The sequence below is a fragment of the Lates calcarifer genome, linkage group LG24, assembly GCF_001640805.2.
Source record: "Lates calcarifer isolate ASB-BC8 linkage group LG24, TLL_Latcal_v3, whole genome shotgun sequence".
NCBI lineage: Eukaryota > Metazoa > Chordata > Actinopteri > Centropomidae > Lates > Lates calcarifer.
The window spans coordinates 11,630,871-11,648,600 of NC_066856.1; the positions used below are offsets into that span (position 1 = coordinate 11,630,871).

The following is a 17,730-nucleotide window of genomic DNA, read 5'->3' on the forward strand; positions in this document are numbered from 1 at the left end:
ACAAGCTCTGTATCTTGACGGCTGGGGAGTCAGGGGCGTATGGTGTTTACTCAGTGTTGTGTGTGTGTGTATGTGTGTTTTTTTTTTTTTTTCTTATCTTGGTTTTATGTTCCAGCTCCTCCTTGTGCCCATCCCTCCTGTCTCTCCTCACTGTACGCAATCTAATAAACGGGCAGCAGCACAGCATAATGATGGCTCCTCTACCAGATAGGCCTGATTCAAGCTCGTGTGCCAGAAAACCTCTGCCTTGCTGAGTGACCTTGAGTAAGATATTAAATCCCAACCTGTTCCAGTTGTGCTGTTTAGTAGCTGATCTGTATACTTTTGAGGAGCCACTAAAACTACCACAAAATGTTTCTCTAAATGGTTGTTTCTTTCATACAGTTTTTTAGGTGATTAAAACACTGGTTTGAACATGGCTAACACATGGATCTAGCATTGAAATAACATCTGAGGGGTGAGGGTGAGCAGAAATGTTTGTCTAAGGAATTCTAGTTACACTGGGCTGGGCCTTGGACCACAAAAGGTCACATTTGATGTCAGTGATCCAGTTTATGGGGTCAATTGTCACTGACTGTTAGCATTTTAAAGAGCACATATGAGAAAAGCATGCATGAATTAACATTTTAGCTTGTTATTAGCATCTAGTGCCTGAGGAGAGCTCATTACACCTCTTTAAATCTTGGACAGCAACAACAGCTAATATTATTCTAAGGCGTGCAGTCCTAATGCCATCTTTTTTATTGCTCTATTAAAAATAAGACATCCTGCCATGGAAATGTGGAGAGACAGCATGTAATCATTTGCTCAAGTATAATATCCTTCACTGTATAGGAAGGCAGTACATGTGAAACTATGTGGCCTTTTGCATGCCTGGCCCTCACATACACTCTGAGTCAGCTTATTATTAGCTTTAACCACACTGGTGTAGAGGGGCACATGTGATGTCTAACTGACAGGCTCAATAAGTAAGCCAAAAACACAGGCAGACCAATGAAAAGGCTTCAAGAGGAGTAAGGTCACTCTTGTCCAAAGTTCTTGTCCATCTTGTGTTTTCTTTGGTTGGTGTCTTGGTTGTCTTTTGTTCTCCTCGAATATGCCTGATTGAAGACAGTTCGAAGGTTCATCGCTGCATGTGCGCACTACAGTAGGACGTGGTTATGAGGCCAGCCATTCGCTTACTTTAACTTTGCATCGAAGGATATTAGTTTTGTAAGACAATGTTGCAGATGAAGTTTAGGGCCATTCTTTTGCTCCTTCTGTTGGAGGCCAGGTGTGTTGCACAGGAAGAAACCCAAACTAAAGGCTGCGTCTGTGGATACCCTGGAATACCAGGGGATCCTGGGCACAATGGCACACCAGGCAGAGACGGGCGAGATGGAATGAGAGGTGAAAAAGGTGATCGAGGTAAGTTTAGATGAGAAAATGTCTCCTTCAGAACTTGACTATATATATATATATATATATATATATATATATATATATGCACATTTTCCTACAGTTTTTTTTCCTACAGTTTCACAGTTTATAATAACATTATTATTTCTCAATAATCCATGAAAAGGTGAGGTTGGTCCTGTTGGTCCAGCAGGCAGTGATGGCCAGAAGGGAGTCAAAGGAGAAACTGGTATGTACTTTCAGAATAAATTATGCCACTGGAAAAAATGGGTCTTTGGAATGAATGTATATCCTTTATTTGCACATGCAGTTTATATATTTGTTGACCTTCATCTGGGTCTCTGGAATATTTATGTGCTGAATAGTAAACACTATATACGCTTTTGCACAGTATAAAAGGATAGAGGGGTTTATTGTCTGGGTGTCATTTACAGGTGCAGTTGGCCCAGCAGGGCTTAAAGGAAAAAGGGGAGATAATGGAGAAAGGGGCCCCCCTGGGAAAATGGGGCCTCAAGGAGTCCAAGGCCCCATAGGTCTGAAAGGAAGTAAGGGAGAGCTTGGGTTGCTTGGACCTCAGGGGCCTAAAGGTGATTTTGGGCCTCCTGGACCAGAGGGTCCAAAGGGGGATATTGGTCTTCGAGGTGACAGAGGGATTCAGGGACCACTGGGACCCCCTGGCAGGCCAGGTCCTAAGGGGGAGATTGGTGTGCCGGGTCACAAGGGCAACATTGGTTATCGTGGGGACAGGGGAGCTCGAGGAGAGAGGGGTGATAAGGGCGAGAAGGGAGATGCATTTGTTATCTCTAAAAGCGCCTTCTCCGTGGGACTCACAGCTCTGACTAAACTCCCAGCAGCCAATGCACCCATCCGGTTTGACAAGATTATTTACAACCAGCAGAATCACTACGACCCACAGACAGGAAGATTCACATGCTCCGTAGCAGGTGCGTACTACTTCACCTACCACATCACTGTCTTCTCCAGGAACGTGAAGGTGGCCCTCTTGAAGAACGGGGCAAAGATCATCCACACCACCGATAACTACCAGAGCAGCGAGGACCAGGCAGCAGGGGGCGCTGTGCTGCATCTGGAGGTGGGAGATAAGGTGTGGCTGCAGGTAGCAGGAGGAGAGCTGTTCAATGGGCTCTTTGCTGATGACGATGATGACACTACCTTCTCTGGGTTTTTAATCTTTGCAGCTTGATTACTTTATAAAAAAACACAAAGGAAGAAGAAATCATTTTCATTTAGTCAAGTATTAAACTTAAGCACAAATTTCAGATACTTATACTTTGATATTTCTATTTTGTGCTTGACAGGCTTATTCATTGTCATATGGGAACTAAGTGGTTCAGAACATCTCTATCTTTACCAACTATAGCAGTAAACATTATTCTTACACATAAAACTGTTTATAAAGCAGTTCAATTTCACATGGGAAATTTTTCTACATTATAAGCAGTTTTTAAATACTTTAAGTACATTTTGCTGCTAATGCTTCCAGACTTTCACTTGTGATGGTGTATTTTACATAGTTATATTGTTAGCATAAGTAAAAGATATGAAATTTCTCCCACTGCTGTATGTGTTTAATCAGTCAAGTTATTTTTTTCACAGGATCTTGAACATGTAATTGTATGGAAATGGGAACATGGTTATGCCAGTGAATTAAATATATATATATATAGATATATATATATCAAAAGATTAAATGTAGGTGTTGTATCGTCTCTACCTCTGCTACGTGTTTTTCTTCTTGCCTGTTTGTTGTCTAACAATGTGAGGCCACATTTTCTAAGTCGTCCTCTGGTATTTGGGGATGGGCATGCACAACAAAAATACCCGAGACATTAATTGTCTTGGCATGACACAATGACATAACACGAGGAAGAGTCGCAACACCAACTGGAAGGCCCAGTCTTTTTTGTCTTCAAAGAGCCACGGGAAGTCAGCAGCAGCATTGTCTTGTCTTTTTTTTTTCCTCAATGGAGCGCGTTCCACGGTGGGTGTGGTTTCTGCGGTCACGGACTAATCTGCTAAGCTATGATTGGCTCTCAGCGGAGTGGTCACGCTGCGGTCAACCAGTAACCTCCATCGTAACCCCTTGAAGCCCCGCCCCTATCAAACACTGCAACAAGTGCATTAATGATGCTGGGCTGCTCAATCCCTCAAGAAAGAGACTTCTTTTAACTGGAATCAGCAGCGAAATGAGGAGCTTTTCTTGAGAAACTTCGGAAGATATTGGATGAATCAGTGTTTATTTTCTTCACTCACTTGACTACCAACAGGTTTTGCCGGTCGGCGAAAGTGAAATTAAAAACCGCAGGGCTTGCGTAATTTAGAAGAAGTTTATCAGTGAGCCCGTGAGCTAGCTCAAATTGCTAGCCCAGTGTGTTTAAGAAGTCAGCCAGCCGTTTGTCTCAATATGTTGCGGGGTAACTAGTTAGCAAGGGCAGCGCACTTGTGCTTTTTGTACCCGACATGTTTTTGCGAGAGGACAACGAGTGCGAGGCAGCAAGCCGTTGGACCTCAGAGGAGCCCAGGCAACTTCACCATGGCTGAACAACAAAAACAGCTGCTCTGTTGATGTGAGAAAAAAAAAAGGTTCAGGAGGACAACATCAGCGACTATGAGCAGGGTAAGCAAAACTTTTGGTGTTTTCTATCAGGCTGCGTAGAGACTGGCAGTTTATTTCGCAGCTAAAATAAGTAGTAAAATAATTAATTAAAGCTATTTATATTCACTTATATTCATTCACATTACAGTTGCAGGTATGTTTCCTCTTGTGTTCTCGGTCAAAATGGGACCAGAGGGGGTTATTGTCGTGCATTACAGCCCTGGTTGTTATAGTGATGTGGGAGATGCCAGGCTGTGCAGGGAGTTGGTGAAGGAGGGGTTGGGGGGGGGGGGGCAGCAACTACAAAGAGCTTTATGGCCAAAGAAAGTTAATTAATGCAGAAATAAATAAGCAGTTTGGCCCCGAGTTCTTTATGAGCTTAGAAAAATACTCAGTATAATCCCTTTTCAGAGCTCCTTGTTTTCAGAGACTGTTTAATTCTTAGCAGGTACTAACTTAGCTACACTCCTCACCAGTGCTCCCATTCATTGAACCTGTTTTCATATCCTCCCAAATAGACTTTTAAAATCTGGTGTCTAGATCATCCAGTGCTAAATAGTCCTGTGCAGATCAGAATCCTATAACTATATAATGCCCCAAAACTATCTTTTACAACAGGACTGAACAACAATATAATTTTACACAAGGCTAATTTCTCTTTCATACATAGTTGTAGTTCTGTCACAAGACACAGAATATAACTACACTGTGTTTGTGCGGTGTATGAACTCAGCCTGCCTCAGTTTCATTCCTTTTGTGTCTCAGTTCATTGTACAAGCACAGAAATGTTCTTTGTAACTTCAGCTTGCCATTTTCAGTGCTGTGACTCACTTAAGTAAAATGCAGCATTTGCACCAAAGAAATAGTGTGCTCATTATCAAAATAAGTGCTTTTAGATCTGGAGTATAAGTTCACAAACTAATGGGAAACTGTTGTCTCAGATTCCTATATTATATTGGTTGATTCAAGCTCCTGAGCAGCTCTCCATTTTCATGGTTTTCAAAGCCTTTTGATTACTGTTGTACTGCAAATCAGGTTACACTGTTGACTGTTGACAGCGAGACTCCACTGTGTTTTGTCCTCACTAAGTCTTGTACACCGCGTGGTGTTAGATTTCTGGTCATCTGTCTCTATGACAGTCCAGAGCAGATCAGGTGAGTGAGTGGCTGTGTAAGAGTGCTGACACTCCCTGATTTGGCCTGTAGCCATACTTCCCACGCTCTATAGAAAGGGGCGTGGTGTCTCCCCTTCTCCTTCTGTCTGCCTGATCAGAAAAATGAGGAACTACAGTAGGTCACGGCCAAATATGAGACTTTAACCAGGAAATTAAACTAGAGCCTTTGTGCTCACCTGATCCAGACAGGACATGTTGAAGGACAGGACGGTCTGTGCAAACCAACACCATAAAGAATAATAAAGATAGTGGATTGGGAGTAATTTGTGATTTTGATTTGATCCCAGCAGAGGTGGTGTATTCTTTATGGACACTCTTGGTACAATTTTAACTTTTATCCCCTAAATTTCAACCTGAAACCACAGAGTACACCCAGGCCAAGTGACCCCCCCACAGTCAAGTCCTGGTGGGCTGTTTACAAGCTTTTGGTGTCACTCTCAGTCAGTGCTGAATAGCCTAGTTGTCTCCCTGATTAGGCTATCATGTGTAGATGAAACCAGTCCTGAACACAGACTGGTAAAGCTCCGCTAATCAGATTATCACTGGGAAGGAAGAGGGGTAGGCGATACACACACATATATCCACATATACACTCCCTCTCCCACACACTGCTCCCTCACACACAAGATTTCCTTCTACTCACTGACACTTTTCATATTTGTTTGGAAATAGGCTGTGAGGTTTCCTGAGAGGTACCAAGGTTAAAAAGATTCAATATGGATTTAAATATTTAATCATGAATGTCGTCAAGTGTATCACATTCACCCATAAACTTCATAGACACTGAACTTTTTTCTCTCGTAAACAACATATGTTCAGCTTAAGTCTTGCAGAACCCTAGTTACGTATGCTGATTACAGATTCACTAATGAGCCAATCTGTACTGTAAAACGCAATGTGCTGTTGTTTTAGAACATCCTAGAGACACGTCTCCCTCAAGGCTTTTATTCATCGAGACAAATAGGCGACTGGTAAAGTGACAGCTTACAAAGGAATGGCGGTGTTGCTGCAGGGTGACTCTGTATGTCTTAAGCCAGAGAATGGAAAATGACAGAAAATCTTACTTCCCCTTGCTACTCGCTGTCTGGTGGTTTTTCACTTTAATGCTCAGTTCATTTTGGCCTAATGACTTTTATCCCAGCCTCAGGCAGGACATACCTCTGCAGAGGTGAACTGTGAGCAGGAGGTCACTTATCACTTTACATTTATGACTCCTTATATAACTGCCTGTTTTCTAGCCAAACAGGAAGGGAGTCAGTGATTTAAATGCCTTCCTCCCTACTCAGCTCTGCGCATGCATGGACATGGGCCATGCACTTATGTGAGAGGATGCTCCAACTATTTGCCTGCATGTGTTTTTGCATGCTTTTAGCCTTTGTATACATGTTTATGTATCCTGGTGTGTGTTCATCCTCGTTTCTGGGAGTCTAATCTGAGGCTGGCTCCAGCTGGCTGCCATGTGTGTGTGTGTGGGGGGGACTCCTCCCTGAGCTCTTAATTAACTCTGGACCAGGGCCCCAGTGCGCCGCTCCCATCAACTGCTTAGCAGGAAGAAGCCAGAGAGCAACAGTGATTCTGATTCGCAGTGAGGCAGAGCACAGATGATAAAGGGAAGTTTAACATTCTAAGACTGTTCTGCATAGGGTGTGATATTAATACATACGTAAGTAATATTTGTCTGAATGTAAAGCTGTAGACGTGGACTTAGATTTGTTTTTACAATAGCATATTTTATTTGCATAGTTTTTTTGTCATTTCAGAAACTTTAGAGGAAAGGAAAAGATTTAAAAAAAAATTATCTTTGCCTTTGAAACAGTTGAACAAAATTGAAGATGTTGTTAGAGATATGTTGTGCTCAGTATAAAGATACATATCTGAAAAAATAACCATACAGCATACCTGTACTTTGTATCATTAAGGGCGGAAAGTGCTTTTCATAACTGAGGAAACTGCCGTTGTCAGTGTTGAATTTGTTCTATAAAATCTGTACAGACTAGTCAGTTCAACAGTGAAACACTTGTGTCTCACCATGCATATCAAAACTAACATTGCTGCTGAGATTCATACATTCAGTCTAGATTAAAAATACAACAAGGTTCCTAAAACCTAGTTTATGGAGCACTGTTAAAAGTCACCATGCTGTACAGTTATTTAAGTATAAAGCATATTGCACATAAGTTGTTGATGTTTAAAGTCTGTGTTGTCTTCTTGGGAAATGGTGACAACCTGCGTCAGCTTGGTTCTGATGCTCAGCACTGCCAAGTATTAGTAGACGCCAACTGGCCTGTGACAGTTGGCGCCAAGCGTGGGGAGAAAGCATAAAGGTGTACTGAGGGATAGCACAGTTGATAGAATGGCTGATAGCATGATATAAGTATTCAAAACAAAAACAAGCCACCGAAGCTGTATGAATTCTTCCCCTATCTCCTATCTTTCTGCTTGGAAAACAGATGGAATTATTGATCCTGTCTATTTTTCCAGTTGCTACTCGACGCAATCCATCTGTGCCTGAGGAGGAGAAAGTACAAGAAGACAATTCAGCATTGCTTTGAAAGCAGCACATTGTTCATGAGGGGTGTTTACTGTCTGTCAGCAGTGGTGCTTGGCAGTGGTGGCTCTGTGTTTACATAAGTGCTTGGTGTGATGGAGGGAGCCTGTTGAAGTGACAGCAGATTCCACAGAGAGTTTGACAGAGAAAGCCCATCTGCTGCTGAACATGCACGAGGACGGGAGGTATGGGAGCATTCCAGGATCCCTGCAACTCCCTGCATGTGCATACAGTTATGATTTGAGGCAGTGCTGCCTTCAAACCTTGTGTGTATGACAGAGGCAGAGGGATTGGGTCATATTCAATGAGCTAATAAAAGCATCTGGAAAATGGCTGATAAATGAAACTGTTGGTGCTCTCACTTGTCTTCATTTGGAGACATTGTTAAGGAAGACTTCTGCACAGATGCACAAAATGCTGTTTTTAGAGACATGATTCATGGAAAATGTTATGTTAATGTGTACATTACAGAGAGGACAGTGAATATTATCAATATGCTGTAGTCGCCATAGTCAAATCATTCAATAGTTAAACTTTTGTTATCTTATTGTTCTTACATAATATTTGTCTGTCAGTTGCCAGCTATAGAGGGACTGTGGTGTGTCATCATGTGGCCCTTTGAACACCAGACAAAACTTTGAATCCAGTCATAAAAGAGACCTGGAGAAAGAAAGACTTCAGATGTCTGACTTACTTGAAATGGACAGTAGACCTTTTTCACAGGAGACAATTTGACATGTCACAGAAGCTTAGATACAAATAATAAAATGAATGATGGCTGAATTCCATTTAGCTGCTTCGGTTTCAGGGTCCTGGAACTGTGCATTCTGGCTCACCGTCACACTGCCATGGCTTACTGGGGCACCTGAGTAAAACAGAGTCATCATTGATTTTATTTGTAACACCTATGCTTCTTCTACTATGACAAGTCAAAACGTCTGCTGGTAGCAAACCTATAAAGACAATTGGAGCTCTCTAAACCCGCAAAGGGTGTCACTGATTTGATGACCACACAACCCTCTCCCTCTGCATCACCTTATCATCAATTTAATCCGGAGAAAACTGGGCAATTTATTGCATTAATCACAATGGATTAGTAAATTTCATTGCTTAGTCACGCTCACAAGGCCCCACTTCAAAGGCTCAGCTGCATTAGCCACTGCCCTGAATCTCACACACACACACACACACATATAAAGCTGAACTTAGCACAGCACCACCCCAACCTGGGCCTCAGCTCTCCTTGGACATTGAAATATGGCACCAAGGACAAATGCATGTAGTGTTCTCAGTCAAAGATGTTTTACTCCTCTGGACTCTGTGCACACTAAGGGATAGTCATTTTCTGTTTATACGTGTCTCTTCCTTTCTTCCATCTTTTCCTCCTCTTTCACATACCAACACAGGGGACACTGTACTGTAAACACACAATATGTTATCCTCGTGCTCCCATCCCCTGAAGCATACTGCATGTACGCTTCATGCTAATGTTCTTCTCAGAAATGAATTTTCATGGCCTTGTGAAAAAATATGCAGCAGTATTACTGTAAAAACCTTTTTGATTTATTTAGTTAATTTTTTTTAGAACAAATATGTCTGTTTAGTTAACTGATCAGCACATTTAATTTCTTCATAGCAAACTTTGAAAGGGACCATTTATTCTTCTATAATACAACATAGATGCTGATGACACTGAATTAATTTCTGTTTGGTTTTGCAGGCGGAACAAAAGGACAGAGGCTTGTCCACAAGCGAGGACTCTCTCCCATGTTTCCACAACTCCAAAGCTGACCCGCTGATCCGAAGCCGACCACTCAGTGACATATACCCATTTCAGAGTCAAGGTGACAGAAGTGCAGTCCCATATCTGCTGTCTGGATGTGGCGCCCAGGTACAGCCGATGACTGCAGGTCCTCTCACTGATGAGCGCAAACTGAACGGCATCAACTCTTCTGCTTGGTCCAACCCTGTCATAGGTCAACCTGAGGGAAAGCCTTACTCCTCGAGAATCATGAGGCTTTTTTCAAACTCGAGGAAGGGCCCTGTCCCTGCTCCCAGTCCAACCACTGACTGTCCCGCCTCAGCCCACAGCAACGACAGCAACAGCAGCCCCCAGACCTGGTCAGGACTTCCAGGATTGGGTGTTGTGGACTCATTCAAAAAGCTCCGCTCCTCTGTGCTACAGGGTATTCAGAGTAGAGAGGCAACAAACCAAGATGGAGAGTATGACCCTTCATTAAATCAGGAAATGGCTAACGGTACACTTGTAGCCAACACTGATCCCGGTCCTAATGATGGAACAAATAATTTAAAGACAGCAGAAGGACACAGTGTGTCTAATGGAAATTTTACTGGACAAAAGTTGGTTGTGATGAGCCAGTGTGGCTCAGATATTGATGACTATGATGATGAGGAAAATGAAGGAGATGGTCTCACACGCAACTCCCGATTCTCAAGGAGTATCAGAAGAGCGTACGGAGCAGGACGCATTTCTTTACTTGACATAGGAAACGGGAGAGTTACAGGAAGCAGTGCAAATGAAGCTGCAGACAGTCAGAAACCAGATCATACATCCAAAGACAATGTTCAAACAGAGAACACAAACAGCACGAATGTGAAGGTGCTGAACAGACTGAGCAAAAGTGCAGAAAACCTTCATATATTTAAGGCACCTTTCAGACGCAAAGCCCCATCTCCAGGTCCTCCCTTACCTCAGGAAGACCCACAGGGGACTACCAAGTCAAACGGGACACCAAACATCCAGAGAACAGCTAGCGCCTCCTCAGTGGACCTCCAAGGCCACGCTAGCCGCAGGAAGAGCCCTGTGAAGACCAAGGTGCCGATGCTGAAGCTGGTAGGCAGCATGACTGACTTAACTGTCCGACGCAGACAAAGTCCCTCCCCCAGCCCCACGACTCCGTCTCCCATGTCACCCCTGAGCCGTCTCCATGACGACTACTCCCGCCGTGTGCCTTGCCTACAAACCAGTGAACGACAGCGCCGGCCCTCGCCCATCAGAGCCCGGGTCATGTCTGTCGAACATACACCGCTGGTTCACCACCAACCTGAGTACGATGTTGGCCCACAGCAGCACCAGGTCCTCATCAGCCCGGTTCCTGTGGATCCCCCAGAGAGAACAGAGACTGCTGCCACAGCAAGTGTTTATAAAGAGATGGCAGATTGTGATTCATCTCTACTCCGCCAAAAAGAGCCTTCACAACAACAAGAATCAACTGAGGCCAAGTTGCTACCAAAAGAGGTAAGGGAATAAGTCGGCAAATCGTGTGCGTTAAGATGACAGGAGTTTTTTTGTTTTGTTAGCAGTCAGTATTGCTCCACCTGTTCCTCCGTGCTCATTGGCTCAGGAGATATTCTGATACACCACCAAACAATACTGATGACATCAAGCCAGATTTATATCTTTAATGCTATTGACTAGTTTGATAACAGAGCTTTTCGCTCCTTGCCTAAAATGCACTGCAGTTACAAAATGTTTCACACTATCACAACCAGTAGCTCCCTTTATCAATTTGAATAGAAGTATGGGATTAGAAATCATTAGAATGACAAGAGCTCCTTTTAAGTTTCAGTGAGGAAGGAAGCACTGAAAGACAGAGGAAAGATTTACTCTCTTTATCACGTACAATAGAGCAATCATTAATGGATGCCAGTCTTCCAGGAGAATGGCATTGACTTTTGTCTTAGGAAACGACATGATTTTATGAAGTGATCTTTGAATCTGGCATGATTCCAACCCTCTGAGATGTCAATGTGATACTTGTCACTATGGTTCTCGTATGTGAAAAAACTGAGTTCATGGTGCAAAGTCCACTTTGATGTCAAATAAATAATGACACAGGCATAACGTTGCTTCATCCTCCTTTTCCTGTCAGTCGTGTTTGATATAGTGACTTCTGCTGCAGCTGTTCTTGTGCTACCAGGCACACTGAAGGAGCAGACAGTTAATGATTAGGCTTTGTTTATGATTAGTGGCCATTGCGCAAAACAGCTCCATAGTCCTGTTGCTGTGGGAGGGTTGGCGGCTATGACTGAGTACATCCCCTGCCACACTTCTCCCCCTTCCCCCTAGCTGTAGCCCAGTGGATCAAAGTCCAGCACCATGGACACTGGGCCTAGGACAGCAAGCAGCACCACCAGGCAGACAGGACTATAAACACACTGTCATAGTGGAAATGCGTTGTGGTCAAAGAGAGGGATTTTGCCTTTGAAGATGTACAGGAAAAATCTGATTTGTTTACTTTAGGAATCAGGTGGCTTTTACTGGCCTACAAAAAAATTGAGGGACTTGGCCTTGGAGACGCAGGCCAGTCTGTGTTTGTGTGTCTTTCACAATGGTGCTAGTCCACTGTGTACCTTTCCAGTGTATATGCTGGGGACCAGACCCAGATCGGGAAAACCAAGAGGTGAGATTTGATATCACTAGCTGACTAACAGACTTAGAGCAACAATTTCCAAATGAATAACCATTAGCCAATATTTGACCGTTGTGTGTACAATACTTGCTGATATACATACGGTATGATAACATTTAATTGTGGGATATTTGTGCAATTTCTGTTGCTGTTGCTGTTCTGTTGCTCTTTGTTTGAACTTGATAAGCATAGGGGTTGATTGGGTTCAATATGTGGAGCCAATCACTGTGTGAACTGCAATACTTTCAAATGCTAATCAAGTTTCTCACGAGAATCCTGCTGAAGTTGATTGAAATAGTTTCACACTGATTCTTGTGGTTCTGCCCTGAGATCCAACCAAGACAGTTGTTTCTACTTGGGACGTTAATGACTTGCAGCACCATTTTGCTCTGTTTCTGATTAACAGATGTTCTTCCCAGCAGATATTATGCTCTACATCTCTGTACATAGCAGGTCATTGAACAGGGGAAAGTCAACATCCTCACCCATATTGAGTTTTGAACTTTTTCCTTTGATCCCCAGGTGACATCAGCGCAACAAGGGAGAGAGGAACTTCTCCAAACAGATGAAGCATCTCCAACAACCAGCGGCAGCACACCTCCTATCTCCCCAACAGCCTTCTCGGAATCACCCACATCGCCCACATCACCCACGGCTTCCACAGAAACATCCTCCGTCAAGCCCAGGCGAAGGAGTGGCCGTCCAAGACCTAGGCCCATTTCTGACTATGGGCAGCTCATTTCCAGGAAGCACTCCATTCCAGAGGAAGTGGCGGAACTGCGTGCTGAGGAAAGGACAGACACCCCATTATTGCATAAAGATTGCAGTGATAATGACACCTATGGGAATGGAGAGAGCCCTGAGAGCTGCGGCATGAACGGGGACGTTCAGCGCAGCAGGCAACGGCCAATCTCAGTGATAGGAGCTGTGGATATGTTCCCTTCTGATGCTGAGGAGAAGGATGACCGCCTTCCTTCTGTAAGCTGCTACAGTTACAGTTTAGACCCAGTAGAGGGGTGCTGTATTTGAAAAATGTGAAATGTTTAATTGAAATAAACTTTCCACTTGTCAAGTGTTGAATTAAGCCTAGGCAAGCTGATCCAGCTGCCAATGAAATAATTAAATTCTTAGTCATAAGTATGGGAACTTAAACCTGTGTTTTTCCGGTATAATAAAGATACGGTGTATATTGATTCACCAATTAGGTGGTGGAAGTCAGAGAAAGTGAGCTCTTTCTTAATCCCAGGACGTTTCCTCTTGTCTTCTCTGCAGCCCCTGTCACGGCCGCCCATCCCCTCCCACCAGGTGCCCCCCTACAGAGCAGTGTCTGCCAGGTTTCGCCCCTCGGCCCTCTCCCAGAGTACCCCCATCGGACTGGACCGCGTTGGACGGCGAAAGCTCCACAGAGTGCTCAGCGGTGAGAACTGAGTTCGCTGTTATGGGAGCGCAAATTTTAGTCTGTGGGAAAAACAGGAGCCTAGGAATGTCAATACGTGTGTTGGAGGGAAATGTTGGTATAGAGCCAGGTGTGGGTGTGCTCGCATCTGTGGCTTGTTGTGTGGATTATTTAAATCTTGTCAGAATTAAATCTTGCCCACACGGTTCTTTAACCTCTTTATTTATGTCGCAGATGGTGTGTCTGAGTGCTCGGCGACGCTTGATGACAGCGTGAGTGAGGAGGAGGAAGGCAGCTTTGATGAGCTCACTGATGTCACGCCCTACCTCCAGCCAGGGGTGGAGATCTCTGTGCTCAACGAGGTGAGGCTGAGGAGGGTAACTCGCGTCACGTTGCAACACTCTCAAACATCTTCTCCAGGAACGCGTGCTGAATTTATGATGCAACATTTATCTTGCTGTATGCGTGCCTAGTGACAGCCATGTGAAGATGTTTTCATGAGTGTGTGTTTTCAAGATGTTTGGACACAGTTCAGCTCAACACACAACCTCTGCAGTGTCCACAAGTCTAGACAGAATCCTACATGTTAGACATGGGCTTAGCCTGCATGTAATTGTATCTTTATCTTATCTGTGTGTGTGCTGCTCAGTGGATAAGCTCAGGCCACACGGTGTATGCTGAGGCTCTCTGGGACCATGTGACCATGGAGGAGCAGGAGCTGGCCTTCAAGGCCGGAGATGTTATCCGCGTCCTGGATGCCTCGCATAAGGATTGGTGGTGGGGCAGAGGGGCTGACAGAGAGGCCTGGTTCCCCTCCAGCTTTGTGAGGGTAAGTGGACTACCTGACCTGCGTGTCAGACCCATGTTTGCTCTCCAGCAACAAAGAAAAGACTAGCAAACTGGCTAAGCTCCAAGCAAACCTCACCAGCCCTCTTAACAGTGTGTGTTGAAGGGCTCAAACCTCAGAGGCTCAGCTGGTTTCTGTGGTGACCTGAGCTGATTGACAGCTAAGTCTTAATTAGGCAGGCTGTGGTAACCATGATGAGGTTATTTGATTGGCAGATGGGCGTCTGCTGTGTAATTGCGTGTAGATGGATCAATGTTGAGCTGGTTAAACTTCCACATGCTACCATAGTGATGTGGAGTAGATCTTTTGTAGTTTAAGTAGTTATTGTTCTACCCTTTTGTAATTATATTCATTTTGATTTAATTTGATTAAATCACAAAAAACTGTCAATCACTATATTTTTTTAATGTGTATGATAGTGTAGAGACTGAGAGAAAAAAATAAATAACTGGGCTAAATATGTCTGGGAAACTAATCCTGACTTATGTTTAAGTTTATGACATTTATGTTTTCTTGATTTGACTGAGGTTTCATTGTGTTTGTGGTGGATGTGTTTCAGGTGCGAGTGAACCAGGAGGACTCGAGTGCAGAAAGTGTCGAGAGCGTTGCAGACCAGGAAGATCCAGCTCCCAGGGACACGCACAGCGCTCAGCACAAGGAGCAGATGAGAACCAATGTGGTTCAGGAAATCATGAATACTGAACGCATCTACATCAAGCACCTGAAAGACATCTGTGAGGTAAAAATCAGCTCCTTAACTGCTGCTGCTTCTGTTCTCTTCTCAACATTTTGTGAGAGAAATATTTACAATAAGCTACGTTTGTTTTTCAGAAACAACTTTAAAAAACATATATACAGGCATCTGATCCTGAAGTGTTTAACTGCACTATCCGGCACCTCCTATTGGCCAGTATTTGAACTGTTTTCTTGCCTTTTGTCAGTGTAAATATACAGATTTTGTGCATCTCTTCAGGGTTACATCCGCCAGTGCCGTAAACACCCGGACATGTTTACCGAGCTGCAGTTGAAGACCATCTTCAGCAACATAGAAGACATCTACAAGTTTCAGAGGCAGTTTCTGAGAGACCTGGAGAAGAAGTACAACAAAGACCAACCGCATCTCAGTGAAATAGGCTCTTGTTTTCTCTTGCAGGTAACAGCCATGCACAAAATCTTCCACAACTCACTTAATAAGTCATGTATTTACCTTGATTCAGTGGCTCCACAATTTCATTGAATGTTTTTCTGTTTTCTATCCCCAGGGGGAGGGCTTCTCTATCTACTCAGAGTACTGTAACACCCACCCAGCCGCCTGTGCTGAGCTGCAGCGCCTCATGAAGTCGGGCCGATACAAACATTTCTTTGAGGCCTGTCGGCTTCTCCAGCAGATGATCGACATCTCCATCGCCGGTTTCTTGCTCACGCCCGTCCAGAAGATCTGTAAATACCCACTGCAGCTGGGAGAACTGCTGAAGTACACCCCAAAGGACCACAGGTATTCCCCAGGAAATTCATCATTTCACTTACAGTTTACTGCTCTTTTACTTCTAGCACTAGTTGTACATACTGAGCATCTTTATGTCACTATTTACACTCTCTGAGAGTAAACCGATAAATATGCAATGTTAATGTAGATACGCATGTTTAGAACCATTTCACCTTTAATAAAAAACAGGGTGGTTGTTTTACAGCAATTTTATTACTTACTTTTTTATGCTTAAGAGTGCAGTGTGTTATTGTAAATGAAAATGTCCTTTCTATCAATTTTATGACCACACTGGCTCCTATGCTCACTGTTCTATTGCTGATTTATTGCAGTGACTACAGCGGAGTGAGCAAAGCATATGAAGCTATGAAGAATGTGGCCAGTCTGATAAATGAGAGGAAAAGGCGGCTGGAGAGTATTGATACCATCGCTCACTGGCAGGTTGCCATTCTGCACTGGGAGGTGAATATTAATCCAATTTCTGGTTATGAATTACAGGCAGTCTGTATGTTTTGCCAACCTCATGTAAAGAATACAGCTTTACATTGTATAAATTGTTTGACTCTATGTGTATGTGTCTTTGTAAATATGTCATTGTAGGGACCTGATGTGCTGGGGCGCAGTTCAGAGCTGATCCACTCTGGTGAGCTGACACGAATCGTCCGACAAGGCAAAATGCAGCAACGCAGCTTCTTCCTGTTTGACCACCAGCTGGTCTTCTGCAAAAAAGACGTCCTGCGCAGAGACCTGCTCCACTACCGCGGACGGTTGGACATGGACCAGACCGAGGTGGTGGACGTGCCTGACGGGCGGGACCCAGACCTGGGCCTGACCCTGAGGAACGCTCTGCGTCTGCGCCACGCCTCCACGCTGGAGTTTGTGTGCGTGCTGTGCTGCAGGAAGGCCCAGGACAAGCAGAGGTGGCTAGAGGCTTTTGCCAAGGAGAGACACAGAGTCAAGGAAGACCAAGAGATGGGTGAGTGGAGCCAGATTCCTTTCACTCAAGATACAAAACAGCCACTGTGGATAGATGTCAAGTGAAAGGTGAAGAGGGTAAAAAGATTGTTGAAGAAGGGGGTGGTTGGAAATATTCTGACCTGAAGGTGTATTTGTGTGTGTTTCTTGGCAGGAATGGAGATCAGTGAAGAGCAAAGAAAACAGGCTATTGTTAATGCCAGAAGAGCCAAACAGGGGAAGATCAAACGTAAGAAAATATTTTTCTTAATGCTGTTAAACCACCCTTTATTTAATTTATTTTCAATTTAATTTACTCCTTATGCATATTTTGACCTTTCGTTCTGCCTGTTCACCCTTTAGCCATTGGTTACTCTGGCTCTGTCCCACCCCACCACCAAAATCTGCACCCACTTCACCAGCGTCACATCACCATTCCAACCAGCGTGCCTCAGCAGCAGGTCTTTTCACTGGCCGAACCCCCAAAACGAAAGCCTTATCACCTGTTGTACAGCATCACTCGCAACGCCTTTTTCAGGAAATAAGGCTTTGCTCCCTCATCCTTTTTTTCCCACCTCCCTTTGTGCATGATCAGAGCACGCCCAAACCGTCCCGAAGACTCAAAGAACACTTTATTTTTTTCCTGTATTTTCCCGCCTGTGAATGTACTATCAAGTTTTGTTTTTGTGCCTCACATGTCTTTTCTTTATGTGTCTGTATCTTTGTTGCATGTTGAAGTTCTGTGCCTTCACTTCATACGGGGCATGACAAAAGTGTTAAAATACTGACTCTGTCCATGTTGTTGGTTAAAGATGCTGCTCACTAAAGCTCATGAAAACCCCCCAACCCCTTGTCTTATTAATTCCAGCGGAAAGAT

At 44.0% G+C, this 17,730-nt stretch overlaps 2 protein-coding genes across 3 annotated transcripts; both read left to right on the forward strand.

Annotated features, from left to right (window-relative positions):
• The first annotated feature begins 980 nt into the window (after positions 1 to 980).
• c1qtnf9 (C1q and TNF related 9) lies at positions 981 to 3,056 on the forward strand. Its single transcript, XM_018673911.2, has 3 exons — positions 981 to 1,407; positions 1,565 to 1,627; positions 1,833 to 3,056. The coding sequence occupies exons 1-3, from the start codon at positions 1,221 to 1,223 to the stop codon at positions 2,600 to 2,602; spliced, it is 1,020 nt and encodes a 339-aa protein (XP_018529427.1). The 5' UTR covers positions 981 to 1,220; the 3' UTR covers positions 2,603 to 3,056.
• A 478-nt stretch (positions 3,057 to 3,534) lies between these two features.
• On the forward strand, positions 3,535 to 17,699 carry spata13 (spermatogenesis associated 13). 2 transcript variants are annotated; one of them, XM_018673904.2, is made up of 13 exons: positions 3,535 to 4,036; positions 9,458 to 10,996; positions 12,693 to 13,148; positions 13,443 to 13,587; positions 13,801 to 13,928; positions 14,216 to 14,395; positions 14,973 to 15,152; positions 15,387 to 15,566; positions 15,676 to 15,908; positions 16,232 to 16,361; positions 16,500 to 16,875; positions 17,029 to 17,103; positions 17,217 to 17,699. In XM_018673904.2, the coding sequence occupies exons 1-13, from the start codon at positions 4,028 to 4,030 to the stop codon at positions 17,396 to 17,398; spliced, it is 3,813 nt and encodes a 1,270-aa protein (XP_018529420.1). In that variant the 5' UTR covers positions 3,535 to 4,027; the 3' UTR covers positions 17,399 to 17,699. The 2 variants fall into 2 exon arrangements, with proteins under 2 accessions (XP_018529420.1, XP_018529423.1); XM_018673907.2 differs by lacking the exons at positions 3,535 to 4,036; positions 9,458 to 10,996 and adding an exon at positions 11,819 to 12,161.
• Positions 17,700 to 17,730: the final 31 nt, after the last annotated feature.

Excerpts from the sequence above, each read along its gene's own strand:
- spata13 (XM_018673904.2), top strand. Across the intron at positions 14,396-14,972 it reads TCCCCTCCAGCTTTGTGAGG|GTGCGAGTGAACCAGGAGGA; the intron begins GTAAGTGGACTA and ends GATGTGTTTCAG. Across the intron at positions 15,153-15,386 it reads ACCTGAAAGACATCTGTGAG|GGTTACATCCGCCAGTGCCG; the intron begins GTAAAAATCAGC and ends GCATCTCTTCAG.
- c1qtnf9 (XM_018673911.2), top strand. The coding sequence starts at position 1,221 with ATGTTGCAGATGAAGTTTAGGGCCATTCTTTTGCTCCTTCTGTTGGAG. Across the intron at positions 1,408-1,564 it reads AGGTGAAAAAGGTGATCGAG|GTGAGGTTGGTCCTGTTGGT; the intron begins GTAAGTTTAGAT and ends ATCCATGAAAAG. Across the intron at positions 1,628-1,832 it reads GGGAGTCAAAGGAGAAACTG|GTGCAGTTGGCCCAGCAGGG; the intron begins GTATGTACTTTC and ends TGTCATTTACAG.